Source organism: Psammomys obesus, unplaced genomic scaffold (assembly GCF_907164565.1).
Source record: "Psammomys obesus unplaced genomic scaffold, mPsaObe1.curated_primary_1811, whole genome shotgun sequence".
In the NCBI taxonomy this organism is placed as follows: domain Eukaryota; kingdom Metazoa; phylum Chordata; class Mammalia; order Rodentia; family Muridae; genus Psammomys; species Psammomys obesus.
This window is the reverse complement of record NW_026587215.1, coordinates 1,020,312-1,036,726: the sequence shown is the minus strand read 5'-3', so window position 1 is coordinate 1,036,726 and position 16,415 is coordinate 1,020,312. Positions and strand designations below refer to the sequence as shown.

The following is a 16,415-nucleotide window of genomic DNA, read 5'->3' as shown; positions in this document are numbered from 1 at the left end:
GGGACTCTGCATCAAAAACAAACGATAAAAAAAATAGCCAGCAGGACACATAGCCTCAGATATGGCCGTGTCCCTCTGGCTTCAAAGATTCTCTTCAAAGACACGAATTTTTAGGAGCCCTTCCCACAGCTTCGGTGGTGAGAGTTAATGCTGTCACCATCAGAAGGGCGCCAAGCCTTCTACTGCACTTTCAAACGTCTTATCTCTTTCGGCTCCCGGGAGAAACGCTGAAAAGAAATTCATTTCCTTGTGGGTAAAACAAGGAAATCAACCACTCCCTCCTGGCCTAGCACTGAAGGTGGCGTCCCGTGGAAGCACTGGGCAGGGAGCCATATACCAGCTCCTGGCACCACAGGGGGCTCGGCAGGGCCGGTCTCCCAGTGCCCTGCCCGGTACAGTTACCGCCAAGTTGGATGGAAGCCTCTGTGGGTTGCCAGTCCAGAGCGCTGGCAAAGTTCTGTTCCTGGGAATGTGCAGCGTGGAGGTTGCTGGGTGTGCCAGTGGAGAGAACGGAGGGGAAGATGAGGGTGCCTGTAGGTGCTCAGGGGCAGGAAGCTGGTTCTGAAATGCAGATCTGCGGGCCTCAGTGTTCCCAAAAGAAGCCGGATGAATAGCTGTGCCGACATCCTCGGCAACCACTGGAAGGACAGACAGAGGACAGGTTTCCTCCCGGCAGAGGGACTATGTCGGACTGTCTTTCTTTGTGTTGCTAGTACCTGCTTGTACAGATCAATCCCGACCACCACAAAATTCACAGAAATAAATTTGGTCTGTGTCCCAGCAGGGTGCACAGTTTTGTGCGCGGTGCCACTCGGTGCCAGGGGTGGAAGCCACGGGGCGTGCGCCGAGTCCACAGTCCACACGGAACCACCCAGCCCTCACAGAGTGCTCTGGTTTTGGTTTCCTCTTCCTTCTGCTGTTTTTAAGCTTTTAAAATTATACTTTTTGTGTGTGTGCCTGTGTGCAATGGTACATGTGAGGAGGTCAGAGGGGACAATTTGCAAGAATTGCTTCTTTCCTTCCATCATGCGAGCTCCGGGACGCTAGCCCGGATGGGTAGCCTTGGCAGCAAGCCTCTTTATCTGCTGAGCCATCTCACTGGCCCCAGATGTTTCTCTGACGCTACCATGTACCATGTTTTAAAACACATATGTGCATCTGTGGTTCCTGCCTCTAATCCCAGTACTTGGGGCAGAAGCAGGTGGATAGAGAGCCTAAGGCTAGCCTAGGCTAAACAGCTTCTGTTTCACAAAGAAGAAACAAATTATGTGTACAATCAGAAAAAGAATGGATGAGAAAAGGAAAAAAAAAAGTCTTCGAATGACTCACGACATCATTGAAAATTAGAAGCTTGGACATATTTTTTACTGAGCCAGCCTGTCTTTTTGTGGTTGTAGGAGCTGGGCTCAGAGGGGAGGTTGGGTGGCCTGCCAAGCTCTGGGTGTTTGTGGTTTGTGTGGGGGTGGCACTAGGGCCTCCTCCCCTGGGCTTTGTGGAGTCTTGACCACGGAGGCTGGTAGGGATTGGAGGCCGGCCAGGAGGATGCTCAGGAGCAGGAGGCAGGCTGAGCTGAGCGAGGAGCTGTCTTCCTCTTTGCTGGGTACCTGCAGAAGCAGGCCAGGAGATATTAGGGAATCAAGGTCCAAAGTCCTTATTTATGGCCTTGGAGTAGTTAATTTTGTAATATTCTGGGATATAAGCCTGACTGAGAGGTGATGCCTTGAGCAGAAGCTTCTGGGAGCGCCTGGGAGAGCTGTGACCTCGAGCTGTCACCATGGCGGTGAGGATGCTGGGTCACTTCCCTCCACGAATTTGTCTTTGCTTGAGTGGGTGGGTTGGGTTGGGGTGTCTTGGGAGCCCCTTATTGCTGCCCTTCTCTTGGTCTCACCTTCTCCATGAGCATCTAAAGAAAGCTGGGTTGCCGGGCATGGTGGTGTATGCCTCTAATCCCAGCAACTGGGAGGTAGAGGCAGGAGGATCTCTGTGAGTTCCCGATAGTGGTGCAACCTGCAAGCCCAGCACTCAAGGGCCAGAGGCAGGTGGAGCTCTGAGTTTGAGGCCAGCCTGGGCTGCTTTGTGAGTTCCAGCTACATACTGAGACCCTGTCTCAAAAAAAAAAAAAAAAGAAAGAAAGAAAGAAGGCAGAGGGAGGAAAGGAGGAAGGGAGAGAAACTGAGTCTCAAGATGAAGTAACAGGAGGCCGCCATCCACAAATTAAGGGTGTTGCACTCTCTTCAAGAGCCTGTGTTCCGATCTGGTTCCTCTGTGGCTTGTGGTATGACTTTGGACAAGGTGATGCCCCTCCCCCAGGGGCCTGGTCTCCCTGACGCCCATGGGATGGGGACTGCATGGCACTCTCTGGGGTCTAGATGGTAAGTTCAATTCCTAGGGCTGGTGGGAAAACCCGCTTCAAAACAGGGAGCTCACCACCACAGCCAAGTCCTGGCCGAGCCTGAAATCCAGGGTGGGCAGGGCCTGGCACTCTCTAGGGAGGCACTTTACTTATCTACTCCAGTTTCCTGTGGGTGCTCGGCATCCATAGGTCCTTCCTCCAGAAGCTTGGTAACTACGGGTTTTACCCCCTTCCCTTGGGGGGGGGTGTTTCTGTGCCCCAGTGTCCTCCTTCTTTAATATTAAAAAATACTATTTCCTCCTTAAAAACATAAAAACAAACTATTTTCTAAGTGTTTTGCCTGCACACAGAGGTGTGTGTGTGTGTGTGTGTGTGTGTGTGTGTATGTGCGCGCGTGCATACTGTGTGCATTCCTGATGCTCACAGAGGTTGGACAAAGGCATGGGATCCTCAGAAACTGAAATTATAAATGGTTATGAGTCACCGTGTGGGTACTGAGAACTAAACCCATCTTTAAGAGCAGCAAGTTTTCTTAAGCGCTGAGCCATCCCTCTGGTCCAGTTCCCTTTCTTTTGAATTTAGGACATCAGTTACAGCGGATTTAGGGTCTATCCTGAACAAATACCGTCACATGTTTTGTGGTGCCAAGACCCTGTTTCCAAGGAGGCATATGCCAGGGGCGGGGTGTATTTGGTGAATGACACTATCCCAGCCAGTGTAGGCAGTGTGCAGGGTGTCCCTGTGACAGGGTGTCGGTGCTGGAAGGGATAGCTGGACCCTTGGCCCTGCCACTCAGGGAGATCTTTTGTGACTCAGACACACCCTTGGCCTTCTCTATTTTGACTGTCTCGCCACTCCTTTGCTTTCTTCTTTCTCCTTTCAGATAATGCCCTCATCAGTGGGGAACCCAGGCCTAAAGGGGTAAGGCTGGCCCAGTCACTTGGCCAGCTAAAGGTAGAACTGGGACGCGGTCCTTCCCTCTCCTATCAGCCCTAACACCTGCGAACTGCCCCATCTCCCACCTGACTTTGCCTCCTATCTCTCTGGTCTTAGGCTTGGTTGAGTGGGGACAAGACTGGGCCTGGACATGCTCCCAAGTGTCAGAGACCCTATTTACACAAACATACCTTCAACTCTGGCCTTCTCTGTACCCTAGCCCTGTGGCAGCCTTCAATCCCAGCCTCAAGGACTCCAGTTCTTCTGTTTTAGCCAGGAGGCACGGGTGTAAAGATGGGGCGCTTCTCCCCACCCTAATCCCGTTGCTCATTCCACCTGCCCAGGAAGCCAGGGTAGGGTGGATGACACCTTTTACTGGTGGCTGGGGGCTGGCTATGCATACACAGTGAGAATGTACCTGACTCTCACATATTCAGGCCTGTGCTCCATAGGGAGAAACTGTGGGTTGTCCTTTCAGGATGAACTCATGGCCCTGGGGTAGTTCTGCCGCCAAGAGCCTGAAGAAAGTAGAGGTCAGTCAGTCTGACTAAACCCAGAGTAGCTACAGGGAGCTGCTTCACTTCCCACCTCCAGATCTCTTTGCTCCCGGAACATGGTGAGCTGTCCCATTGGATTTTTGGCGAGCTGTCCCTTTGGACATATTTTCATTGAGGCAGTCTAGGAAAGACTGCTAGGTTCTGGTGAGGAGAGGCCAGGGAATCCGGGAGCCACCTCACAGCACACAGGATGCTTCAAATAGAGACCTGACCTACCTCATTCCCTAGGAACAGGCCCAGGACCCTGCTCTGAAGTGCTTGTCACTGAAGCTGGCATGTCTCTGTTCTCAGAGCTTCCACTCCTAGCCTGAATGTTTCTTTCTCTTTCTTTTTCTCTTTTTCTTTCTTTCTTTCTCTTTCTCTCTTTCTTTCTCTCTTTCTTTCTTTCTTTCTTTCTTTCTTTCTTTCTTTCTTTCTTTCTTTCTTTCTTTCTAGTCTAGGTAGGGTTTCTCTGTTGAACAGCCCTGGCTGTCCTGGGACTCTTTCTGTAGACCAGGACGGCCTTGGATTCCCAGAGATTCGCCTGTCTTTGCCTTCCGATTGCTGGGATTAAAGGCGTGCACCACCACCGCTACCCTTTATTTTAAATAAACGCCCTCAGCTCTGCTCCATGGCTCATGCCTATAATCCAAGCACTCAGGAGGTCAAGGTAGGGGAATCCCAAGTTCAAAGCCAGTCTGGGGGTATCTGGGCAGGTGCCATGCCTTCCTTGCATGTCGATCGGCCATTCTCCATCCTTCTTTGTAGTGAGAAAGGACAATCTTCCCACAGCTGTGCTTTGGCCCCCAGTCTCCTCCACTCCACCCACACAGGGGAGTTGATTCAGGAATCCTTGGTGATGCTTGTCAAGGAAACAAAACAAGTCAAGGGGCTGGAGAGGTGGCTCGGCTGTTAAGAGCACTGGCTGCTCCTTCAGAGGACTCAGGTTCCATTCTTAGCACCTTCTGTCAGCTCACAACCTTCCCGTGGCTCTGGTTCCAGGGACACCTAACGTCCTCTGCTGACCTTTGGAGGCACCGGGGCATGCAGATGGTGCATGGACATCCATGCAGGCAAAATATTCATACACATAAAATAACAACAAGAAACCAGACAGAGAAGTCAATAATGAAGAAATGCTGCCCCTAAGAGCTGCTCAGCTCGGCTGTCACCCTCTGGTCACGAATGTGAGTGTGAAAGATCCACATTTCCAAGCGGTGGGCCTTGAAAACTCAGCCTCAACACTTACCCTTTTAACCGCCAAAGATGGCAGAAGAGTAGTCAGCTGTCAAAAAGCCCGGTTACTGCTAATGCCCTGTGTGAAAGCAGGGGCGGAGGGATAGTTAGCTAAAACAGGGGCGGCTATCCTTATTTCTGCCACCTGGGTCAGGCCTTGCTCTTGGGCCTCACTAACCAGACGCTGAACTTCCTGCAACCTGCTTGAAGGCCGGCGCCGTTGATCTCGGAGTCTCCCTCAACACATGCCATACCCTGGACACTCAGCAAACGCTTTTGTGTGTGTGTTTTAAGGCCTGGGTTTGGAAACCTGGCTCTTTACACACACTAGGCAAGCGCTCTACCGCTTAGCCACATCCCATTTATAAATGAATTCTCTTATCTGACAATTTTATACTTGCACATAATATATTCTGATTATTCTCCCACACACCTTTTTTGGTGTATGTGTATGACTTAGCTGTCACCCCCCAGGGAATGCTGCCTCCCTCCGCCCCTGGAATGTTATCTACTTCCTTTGAGACAAGGTCTCTCAGTAGTCTGCTGCTTAAAATTAGTCGATTAGGCTTGCTTGCCTGGTCGGAGAGTCCCAGGGACGCCCCTTGATTCACACTGCGACTGTAGGCATGCATCACAGCATTGTATTCTGTTGTTTTTGTTTGTTTCTTTGTTGACACGGGGTTTACCGTGGAGCTCTGGCTGGCCTGGAACTTGCCAGTAGTTCAGGATGACCTCACACACTCACAGAGATCCGCCTGCCTCTGCCTCCCAAGTGCTGGGATCAAAGGCATGAGCCGTCGCCACGCCCAGCCTGACTTGGTCGTTTCTGCTTTTTCGTTGGTGGTTTGGGTCTGAGGAGGGAGAGCAGTGTGTAACTTGAACACTCTGCATCACCAGCAGGGGTCAGGCTGTCCGTTCTGTGAACCTCTGGTCCTGGCCATTCTCTCATTGGGTTGTGGGGTGGAGGAGCGCCAAGCAGAGGCTATGAGGACTCTGGGAAGCCTGAGTCAGAGCGCTGCGGTCTCCGTGAGGGCAGCTAACGGGGTCATCCAGGATGGTGGGAGACGGCAGCGGGGCGATGGGTCCCTCTCATGGTTCCTTGTGGGCTCTCTTAAGAACAGAGTGTTCTTCTGTTGCTCCAGGACCAATTCGAGGTCACAAACCTGAACATGAAATCGGGGATGGTCCTGAAGATTAAAGGCAAGATCCAAACAAATGTTGACCGGTAAGCAAGGCGTGGGTAGGGCTGAGGGCCAGGACCCTCAAAATGGCAGGAGGTGGCTGACTCTTTTCCTATGGTCCTTACCACACCCCCAAGTGGCTCCTACCAGGAGCAACCCTTGCATCTAGGCTTTGGGTTAGGAACCTTCGCAAGGTCCGAACTGAAACCGTGCTCTCTGTTCCTCGCCTCAATTGCCACTAAAGGGGCAGATGGAGAAGGATGGCGCTCTGCCTGGCGTGGCAGGTCTGAAGCCTGTATCGAAGCCCTCTGGGACGCCAATCCATCAGGCCATGTGACTGTAACCAGAAGCAGCCACCAGGGGGCAGCAGAGGCCTCACTTGTTTTCTTTACCTGAGCACTAGGTTGACAGGCATATAGCGGGATGACAGCATTTCTTGAGACAAACCTATAGCCACCGTGAGTCAGGAAAGAGGTGGGCAGACACACACAGTAGGAGCTAAGAGAAAAAAGCCCTTCTTTCCTCCCCAGGTCCCTCGTTTGCAGAAACATGCAGACAGACATGTCTGGTCTGAGAACCCTCATCACCATGACGGAATCCCACCCCCAGGATCTACTATCAAGGATGCTTACTGTCTAACCCAGGCCCTCTAGTGATCCTGTCAAACCATATACCCCCCCCCCCCCCCCCCGCCTGTATCCCTCTGGTGACACTCCTTCAGCTGCCTCCCCCGGACTGACAACCCTAATCCCTGAAGGCACCACTGTGAATTACCCTGTTGACAGCCTGCACATCACTACAGTGCAGAGCCGGACACAGCTCTCAGTGACAACATTGTCACTTACTCTTCCGGCTTGTGGTCAACCAAAGCCCCCTGCCCTAAGCCGTCGTCCTGTCCCTCCTCCCTACAGATTCACCATTAACCTGGGCCAGGGGAAAGACACGCTGAACCTGCATTTTAACCCTCGCTTCAACGAATCCACCATTGTCTGCAACAGCTTCGATGGCAGCAGCTGGGGACAAGAGCAACGAGACAATCACATGTGCTTCAGTCCAGGAGCAGAGGTCAAGGTGAGCCCAAACCGTGGCTTTCCTGCCGGGACACGGGGTGGGGGTGGGGGAACGCTACCAGGCACCATCAGGACCTTTCCCAGGCTCCCCTGGCCCTACTGACATGCTCCCTCTCCCTGCAGTTCACTGTGGCCTTCAAGGATAAAAAGTTCAAGGTGACTCTGCCTGATGGACATGTGCTGACCTTCCCCAACAGGCTGGGCCACAACCACCTGCCCTACCTAAGCATGGACGGGCTCCACATCTCCTCCTTCAAGCTTGAGTGAGCATCTTCTCAGGAGGCCATAGCCCCAGGGACCAGCCCTCCCTGTACCCTCCCCCGAAGCTTCTGCCCTTCTGACGAACCCCACCCCCAAGGTCAAGGTCAAATAAAAGAATCCACATTTATTATTTCCACAGCGAGAACTGTTAGCACTGTCCATGCATGTTAATGCTCCCCAGTCCGTGATGCCAGGGAGGAAACTGAGGCACAGGGTACGGTACTGCCAAGAGGAGAGGCTGGGAGGTGTCTCCCTCCCGGTGATCTGAGCACCTGCCAAGCTGCCCCATGGCATTATGGGGCAGATACTGGTTCCAGGCACCTGGGGCCAGGGTGTTCCAGGAACTGCAGATAAGGGTCCCACCTGGGCCTCTTATCGTTTGAACATTCCAGGCTGGTCACTCATTACCTCGTCTGGTCCCCCTCTCCTTGCTGGGGGGGGGGGGGGGCAGGGTGTATGGTGGAAGGGGGTCCTCAACTCTCCAGACTCCCAGGAGGGGTCCGCACACCTCAGCGCGGGTTGAGGCCTGTTTCTTGGCTGCCTGGACAGATAGCCCTTAACAGAAAAGCTTTTACTGTCAGGCCCAAGAGGCGGGTTTGGGGTGCGCATGAGATGGAGTCTACCGGCAAGGTCACGCCTGACCTTCCTCTGGGAACTAAGAGGAGCCGGCAATGGGACTGTGGAGAACACAGTGGTGGCCTTCTGGGGCGGCTCTTAAGTGAGCAGGGGCTGGCAGTCCCACGCATAGACAATGGCCCTGTGTTGCCCCACCCCCACCAGGGAAGCATCCTTGGGGCACAAAGGCCACACTGTGAGGCCACGGGGGTGGGGTGGGGGGTGGCATAGGGTGTGACTGAAGAGCTAGAGGGCCTAGAGGCCATGGAGGGAGCTGGGTGAGGTCAGCAGGGACCCTTCACCCATGCTTCTGCCTCACATAGGAGGACTTGGGGACGGGGCAGCCGCCCGCGCAAGCAGAATGTAGTTGTTTCGAGAGGTGTGGGCGAACTCAGACCCCTCTGCTCTCTAAGTCCTGAGGCTGGCAGGACCTGAAGCCCAGGCCTGGTTCCTCACACCTTGACCTCATCCTCCTCCTCAGCGTCAGCGAATTCGAAGGCATTGATCTGCACCGTGCTGGGCACAGGGGTCCTGCCGCTGGCCGGAGCGCCACTCCAGTCTTCATTCAGGCTCTCCCATGAGCCGTGGACTTGGGGTAGCACCCCCGCCAGCTCCCGCCGGGCATCCATCTCAGTGTAGTGGCGGCTGGCCCGGCTGGCCCCCCAGCTGTCTCCACGCCTGCCAAATGCCACGTTGGGGGGCACCTGGGGACCCTCTCCCACAGGACTGGGCTTGACCTCAGATACAGGGCCCAGCACAGCAGTCACCCCGTTGGGAAAATGTCCACGGGATGGCGGGCTTGTCACAGTGTCTGGGGTGGTTATGGCATGGGCAGGGGGGTTTGCTGCAGGGGCAGGGGGGGTTGCTGCAGGGACAGGAAGGGTTGCTGCAGGGGGAGGAGAGCTGGCTGTAGGGGCGGGGGTCTCAGCTGCCTGGGCTTCTGAAAGGCTCATGACCCCTAGCAGCTCACTGAGGAGTGAGGGCCCAAGGTCAAGGTCGAAACGGAAGGACAAGAGCGAGTCGGAGCGTCGAAGCTCGGGGTTAGGGTTAGGCTCAGAGAGGAAAGAACTCTGCTCCCGGTCTGGAGCGTGGTCATGGTCGTGGTCACGGTTGCCGTGCTTTTCCACACGTGGCAGTCTCGAGATGGTGCAGAACCCAGAATCCAGGCCTAGAAAAGGAATCAGGAGGTCAGGGCTGGGGTCCCTAGCCTCTTGTTGGAGACCAAGAGCCAGGGCAACCCTGACCTATGCTGTGGTTGGAAAGCTGTACCCCTTGCCGGCCTCCATTTTGCCTGCTTTTCTTTTCTTCTTCTAGGTTTTCGAGACAAGGTTTCTTGGTGTAGCCTTGGCTGTCTTGGCCTCACCTTGTAGACCAGGCTGGCCTCAAACTCACAGAGATCAAAGGCATGCACCAACCACCGCCCAGCTCTCCTGCTTTTCTAATGTAAGGACCCCACGGCCTTCTGTGCTCTCTGAAACTAACCCCGCTTGGGGAAGAGGTAATACAAATTCAAGCTCAGTTTGGAACGAGACAGACATCATCACCCAAAGCTATTCTGTCAGGGTGGGACTATGCCTGCAGCTTGAATCTTGACAACCAGTCCCTGGCTCGGAGTTGGCCATAGCTCCCGGTTCTCTCTCTGACCCTGACTGATGGCTGTAGGTGAACCCATAGCATGTGAGTTGACCTGTGGTCACAGGAAAGAACCAGAAGCCAGGACTTGAACAGAGAAATCACAGACTCTCAGGACAGATACATGCTCTCCAGCCCAACCTTGGCTTCCAGGACCTATAGAGCTGCAAGACTGTAATGCAAAACATGACCACGAGGGGGCAGCAGTAACCAACGGGCCCCTCCTGAACTAGCCTGCCAAGGCCAAGGTGGCATTCACACCTGAGTCAATTTGCCAAGTTACAGAGTTACAGGAGCCTTTCTTTGTTCAAATAACAGCTTCTGCCCAAGCACCTGGTACAAGGCCGCCTAGTGCCTTTATGACTTCAATCTTTGCTTTGTTTTGCTTTTAGAGACAGGGTCTCAAAATGTTAACTCAGGGTGTCCTGGAACTCATTATGTACATTAGACTGACTTCATGACTCTACTGAATCTTAGCAAAGAGACTAAGGGATTCACACAGGTGAAGACTGGAGCTCAGAGGTCCATGGGCTTAGTTCAGTGAGAAGAACAAGGACTAGAAACACGAGTTGGCTCAGAGCCTCCTCTTGGTACCCTCTGACACCGAGGTGGGGTGGGGTGGGGTGGGGGAGCTTGCTTAATGTTAGAAGACAGGAAGGGGTAGACTGGCCACTGAGCCCAGAGATGGTAAAGGCCTGGCTGAGTCACAGAGTGAGGTAGAGGGCTGCTAGAGCCTAAACTCCATTTCTTTTTATGTTTTCCCTTCGAGACAGGATCTCTCTGTGTAGCCCTGGCTGTCCTAGAACTTACTGGGCACACCAGGCCGGCCTCCAACTCAGAGATGCACCTGCCTCTACCTACCGCTTACTGGGACTGAAGGCGTGCGCCCCCACAAACTCCATTTCTGTCCGTCTCCATGTTATGAGGCCTAAGCAGGCTGACACCCCACCTCCCTGACCCCCCTCAGCCTCAGCCTAGGTTGGGGTCAGACTTCCTCCACTGGGAGATGGAACAGCTGTGTGAGAGGCTGATGTGGAGGCCTGGCAGAAACCCGGAACCTCTCTGAGGGCTTGAATCTCAACAATGACAAAGAGACCGTGAACTCGGGCCCTCACCATAACCGGAACGGCCGTCCGTGGAGCTGGCAGGACTGCTGTCAAAGCTGAGTTTGCCCACCACCAGGCTGTCGTAGGTGGCCTGGTTGAGCTGGGGCAGGGAGATGGCATTCTTGATGATGGGTGAGATGGCGGGTGGAGCGGGTGAGGGCGCAGTCGGAGAAGCCATTCTTCGAGGTGGGACCCCGGCTCTGCGCACCTGCTGGAGTTTCCTAGCCAGGAAACTGCGGGGCGAGCGGTGGGTGTTTCCTGAGCGGCCTCCATGGTTGCTGAGGAAGGAGGTATCACCGAAGACATCCCCGCCACGGCCCACGTGCATGGTGTGACGGAAGTCCCCAAGTGGGGGGCTGATCATGTCCGCTGTCAGCCGCCTCTTTCCGTGGGAACTGGACACCCAGCCCACAGGAGACAGCTTGCCCAGGCTCATGGTGGGGGCTCCTGTGCCCCCCTGGGGGCCGGGCATCAGATTTGGTTGCTCACAACTGTTGGTCCATGCCCGTCTGGGGCCAGGGAAGATGGCAGGCTGGGCTGGAGGGGGGACCCTTCTCAGGCCCTTTCTCTCCACCAAGACGGCAGAGCTGAGGCGAACCCTTGACTATCAGGGCGCTGTTCCCCGTATTCAGGATGAGGGAATCTGTTGCTTCTCCCTCCTAGAAGTCCCGGTGAGGCTGATGATCAGAGCGGGCAGGAGAGGGGCCTGAAAAGAGGGTGGAGACCTGGAAGGGCAGAGAGACAGCATTGCGGCATGGCGGGCAGAAGAGGAAATGCCAGTCCAAACACTGGCCACCCAAGAGAACAAATGAGGCTACTTCCAAACACACATATCCTTGATGAGAGCCAGCCAGGCTCAAAGGAGGACCCGCAGAATTCTGTGTAGGCAGTTCAAGAGGGAGCCGGGGTGGATGGCTGCCCGGTGCTTACTGAGCAAGCGCAACGACCTGAGCTTGGCTCCCCAACACCATGTAAAAGTCGTGCATAGGCACACGCACCTGTAAACCCAGTGTTCGGAAGGAGAGGGATGGAGACAGGAGGATTATGGGGAGTCTGGCTAAGAGAAAAGACAACAACAATAACAAAACACAAGTTTCAGGTTCAGCGAGTGACTGCGTCTCCAGGGACAGAACAGGGCATGCAGTGTCCTCCTCTGGCGTCCATATGTGAGATCACGGGCATATGCACCCACACACACGTGCACGCCAGAGTTTGAGAACGGGCAGAGTGGATGGCAACAGCGACCAGAAGTGTGGACGCCCAAGTGCCACGGGCTGGCACAAAGGCTCCATTCTGCTCCGAGTTTACAGCGGGCAGCGGTGAAGCAGAAAATGAGCGATCACCACGTAAGGCCAGCGGGTGAGGTGCCAAGGGGCTAACCTGCACAAGCCGGGCAACTCGGACACTAGACCCGCTGGCCGCTCCAGAGCTCGGAGGAGAAACTGGAGTGACTTCCTTGCCTGTCGCTTCTCATGAGGAACAGGGGAACGGGGCGCCCCATCGCGGCGACCTTGAGCCCTAGGCAACAACCAACCTCTTGCCGGCCCTATTTCAGTTCTCTGGGGGTTCAGATCTAGGTTCGCTGCCAAGATCTTGTGAACGGCTGTGTACACAGCCTGCCACGCGGCCAGCCGGCACTGGCGCTTCTCGGAACCCTCCGCCTCCAAGGTGCTTCCTGGAAAAGGGATCCTTCGGTGACAAGTGGCTCTTTCCAGCCGGCTCCTGCACGCTTGAGCAGAGTCAAGGCTCTGAGAAGGCCTGCAGGATTTTTTTTTTTTTTTTTTAAATCCATTTGTTAGGTTGACGTAGGAGCCTTGGTGTTCGGGAACAAGTGTTAATGAAAAAAAAAAATTAGCCCAGTGGGTGCCAAAAACTACTCTCTATGTACCAATGCCCTTCCTGATCCTCACCTACCTCCTCTGATGCCCTGCCCGTTTTCAGAGGGTCCTTCTGTGTCCTCTCCTCTCCTTCCCTAAGGGGTTGGAGGGCATTTGGGATCCTGTAGTCTGAACTCTGTTTTTTTGTGACCCAGAGAGGGCCACGCTTGCTCAAGTTTCCATCAAAAAGCTAGTCCAAACTTGAACTCGGGGCCTGTGACTCACATAAGCCCTCGCCGGCTTTTGGGGCCCAGTCTTGTTTCCCTGAGCACGCCGAGGGTGGGGCTACGCCTGGATTTTCCTGCCTCTCACCTCCCGGCGCTTAGCACGTGACCAGCTGAGATAACCTTCAGGCCGCAGGACCACCCCCGCCACCTTCTGAGGGGGTTGAGTAGGCTGGGGAGTCCTCACCCTGTGACCTTGGGCCAGTCACCTCCACACACCTGCTCAGCTGATAAAGATCTAGACCGGAGTTTCAACCTTTTTTTTTTTTTTTCTCAACCCTAGCCGCCGCCTCCAAGTGGCATAAAAAAATTCTCAATGCAGCCGTTCTATAATGTTATTTGAAATTCAAAAGAGGTTAACTAACGAGATTAAACAAAGAGGAGAACTGGACAAAGCTTGCTTTGTTTGGGGACTGCATTCTCTTCCTTCCCATTCCTGGATCCTCCCCCAACCCTAGCTCCTCCTCCCCCGGTGCTGGGGGGCGGGAGGGGGGAGGTGGCGCTTCTGAATCATCCCTATCCCTGGCACCCCCAGCACTGAGAAGCCCTCGTGGAATGTTTGCTGAAGTTATAAAGCACTCCGCTGGCTGTTGGCTGACCAATGACATGATGTCACCAGATGAGTCTCCAACAGCCAGCCCCTCAAGGCTGGAAGGCTGGCTCAGGCTCCAAAGAGGGCTGCCGTGCCCAGGGAGCAGACTCAGTCACCGTCCTGTGGCAGGTAAACGCTGGCCAGCTTTCTCAGCTCCGCAGGAACTACTGTCCAGAGGAAGGAACTGTGGAGCAGGGCAGGGTCCGCTCTGCAAACCGGTCAACTGTGTCTGCCGTGTGGATGAGGCCTCCCCCCCCCCCCCCGCCAACCCCATTCTCTTAACTTTGAGTTTCTTCCAGGGCGAGGGGCTCCTGCCCTCACCTGACCTTCTGAGCAAGCTTGTGGTGAAGCCACCTCCCAAGTGCCCCTGGGCACCTATAGATATAGCGTTCTCTTATGCCCATCTACTGCAGCAAAAGGTCCTGGCCCACCTACAGATACTATTTCTGTCTTCCTACGAAGAAGGCAGGAAGAGCCTCGATCCAGAGAAGGGAGGAAGGGACAGAAGATACAGAAACTCAGTCCTCCTATCCCGGAGCAGGGCAGGCCTGAGTAAGGGGCCTCTTTCACTCCAGCCACCCTTCGGTGGAAGAAGCCTCTTGCCACTTGGTGCTAATCACAGACTATTGCCGGCCTTTAGGTTCATCCCATTACCCTGGGTATTGAGATTCGGGGGACCTGTCTTCTCACAGGCCCAGGAGACCCAGCCCCTGTAAACGCTCACTTCACCCATTTTACACGGGGAAAAATGAGCCCTAGGTCACAGAACAAAACACAGCCTGGACCCTGGAGTTTGCTCACATTCTACCAACACTGGCAGAACTGCCTCACCATCTGAGTGACACTGGCTGGAATGGGGAAGTTACCAGTGGAAGGAATGGGCCCTGGCTCTACCCATCAGCATCTACCATCAGGGCCTGATTGGCTACAGCGAAGCATCCCTATCCCTAGAGCTCTTATATTTACCGTGGGGCGGTCTGGCCACCTGGGCACGTGGCCTGAGCGCCCTCAGTAGTAATGACCACAGGGACGAGCTTTGGGGCGTTGGCCGGGTCCATTCACCCAGAGGCCAAGAGGGGTGGATGTGGAAGCGAGGAAGGACTCTGGGTGAGAGAGGCTGGTGGGAAAGGGCCAGGGGGCACAAGCAGGCGCTCCTTGGAATACCCAGACACGCCCTCAGACAGGTGCACAGAGCCCCACCTCCCGGCAGTATGCTAGGGGTGTGGGGGTGCAGGGGGAGGGAGGGGGTCCCGGGTAGGGGGGCGGTCGCTGGGCACAGCTCTTTGACATCAACACTGGACTGTGGGATTTTGCTGCTTCAGAATTTCCCCAACCTGTGACATTTGGGATTAGAAAAAAAAAAATCCTCCAGGTACCAATATCCCCTCTAAGTCCAGCACTCTGAGGTGGAAGACAGGGAAACTGAGGCCAGACGGGGGTAGCATGCTGTCTGCCACCATCCTGGATGAAGGGTCTCTGAACCTCACTGCGGGTAGGATAAGAGAGACGCCCTTGGGCCATTAAGGTGCAACTCGGAAAGTCGAAGGACGTTGGTTTGTTTGTTTGTTTGTTGACACAGGCTAGCTACATAGTCCAGGCTGACCTCGAATTTGTGACCATCCTGCCTCAGTTTCCCAAGTGGTGAGATTAACCTGCGTGACACTACCGGCTGGCTAAAACGCCTTCTTGCCTCAGCACCCCAAGTTTAAAACTAAGCAGCCCTCCACGCTACCGCTGTCCTCTCTCAGGCCTCAGTTTCCCGGTCTGGAAAACGGCCTTCAAACTTGGCGAGTCTTGCAATAGCTAGGCAGCAGAACGAGCTGGGATGGGAAGTCCAGGAAAGACTTCAACCGGGAAACATTCCCTTCTGGGGACCTCGGAGGGGAGACTTTGAGGAGCCTCTCGCTCCGCTCCGGCTCGGGCAGAGGGCAGCGGCTGCCGTGGCCAGAAGGGAACCGGACGGGATGACCTCATCCGCTGCTCCAGCTTGGAATGCAGCTGGGGAGGGGGCAGGGTGCCCTGTCCCCGTCCCCGCCACCCCCGCCCCAACTTCCCGCTCTGGCGCTGGCGTCGCCCAGAGGCCCTGGGGTCCCTTCCCTTCCGCTGCCCGAGCAGGAACGCGTGCCGACGGCCCCAGGGCTCGCCCTCTGCCCGCCCTCGGGTATACCGTCCTGCCCTCCGATCCTCGGTACCCGGCGCCCTCTCGCAACGTGCCAAAACCACCCGAGAAGTCTGAGCGTCCCGGCCTTCCACGGGTCGCCCCGCGCGCCCCGCGCGCGCCCAGGACGGTGGGCACTGCCCTGGCCCGCGTCCGCGGTTACCTCGTGTGGCCGAGCCGGGTGGTCGTGGGCCGGGCGCGCCGACGCGTCCCTGCGCAGCCGGAGAGTCGCTGGGCCGGTCTGCGCCGCCCTGGCCGCGGGCTCGGCGGTCGGCTCCCGGGGCGGGGGCGGGCCGCGGCCTCCCTCCGCCCCTGCTCCGCCCGCGGCGGCCGCGCCCCCTCCCGGGCTGGCCACGCCGCGAGGGCTGCAGGGGCGCGGCGGGGGTGCCAGGCTAGACCAGGCCCTTTGCCCGCCGCCCCTAGGCGGGGCGACCTCGGGAATGTTCGCTCCGTCCCATCCCGGGGACTGTCCCAGAAGAGGCCACTAGGACTCTTTGCTGCCCATGGCACCTCAGCTGACCTCAGGGAGTTCAGGACTGACAGCTCTATCCTGGGCCTCCAGCCTTTCTCTTTTGGAGCGGGGCGCGGGGGAAGGGGGAGGGGCTGGGGAGAGATAGGGGGAGGGAGAGGACGGGACT

At 55.7% G+C, this 16,415-nt stretch overlaps 2 protein-coding genes across 3 annotated transcripts; one reads left to right on the top strand and one right to left on the bottom strand.

Annotated features, from left to right (window-relative positions):
- Nucleotides 1-1,698: 1,698 nt before the first annotated feature.
- Lgals2 (galectin 2) lies at nucleotides 1,699-7,718 on the top strand. Its single transcript, XM_055603001.1, has 4 exons — nucleotides 1,699-1,780; nucleotides 6,204-6,286; nucleotides 7,154-7,313; nucleotides 7,436-7,718. The coding sequence occupies exons 1-4, from the start codon at nucleotides 1,775-1,777 to the stop codon at nucleotides 7,577-7,579; spliced, it is 393 nt and encodes a 130-aa protein (XP_055458976.1). The 5' UTR covers nucleotides 1,699-1,774; the 3' UTR covers nucleotides 7,580-7,718.
- Nucleotides 7,683-16,062, bottom strand: Cdc42ep1 (CDC42 effector protein 1). 2 transcript variants are annotated; one of them, XM_055602999.1, is made up of 3 exons: nucleotides 15,941-16,062; nucleotides 10,936-11,651; nucleotides 7,683-9,356 (listed from the first exon to the last, which is right to left on the bottom strand). In XM_055602999.1, exons 2-3 carry the CDS (start codon nucleotides 11,396-11,398, stop codon nucleotides 8,641-8,643), a joined length of 1,179 nt encoding a protein of 392 aa, XP_055458974.1. In that variant the 5' UTR covers nucleotides 11,399-11,651; nucleotides 15,941-16,062; the 3' UTR covers nucleotides 7,683-8,640. The 2 variants fall into 2 exon arrangements, with proteins under 2 accessions (XP_055458974.1, XP_055458975.1); XM_055603000.1 differs by lacking the exon at nucleotides 15,941-16,062 and adding an exon at nucleotides 12,307-12,372.
- Nucleotides 16,063-16,415: the final 353 nt, after the last annotated feature.

What these genes read in the sequence shown, in the direction of transcription:
- Lgals2 (XM_055603001.1), top strand. An exon ending in ATCCAAACAAATGTTGACCG is followed by an intron (nt 6,287 to 7,153) that starts GTAAGCAAGGCG and finishes TCCTCCCTACAG; the next exon opens with ATTCACCATTAACCTGGGCC. An exon ending in GTCCAGGAGCAGAGGTCAAG is followed by an intron (nt 7,314 to 7,435) that starts GTGAGCCCAAAC and finishes CTCTCCCTGCAG; the next exon opens with TTCACTGTGGCCTTCAAGGA.
- Cdc42ep1 (XM_055602999.1), bottom strand. Translation starts at nt 11,398, where the DNA reads ATGCCCGGCCCCCAGGGGGGCACAGGAGCCCCCACCATGAGCCTGGGC. An exon ending in GGACGGCCGTTCCGGTTATG is followed by an intron (nt 9,357 to 10,935) that starts GTGAGGGCCCGA and finishes TTCCTTTTCTAG; the next exon opens with GCCTGGATTCTGGGTTCTGC.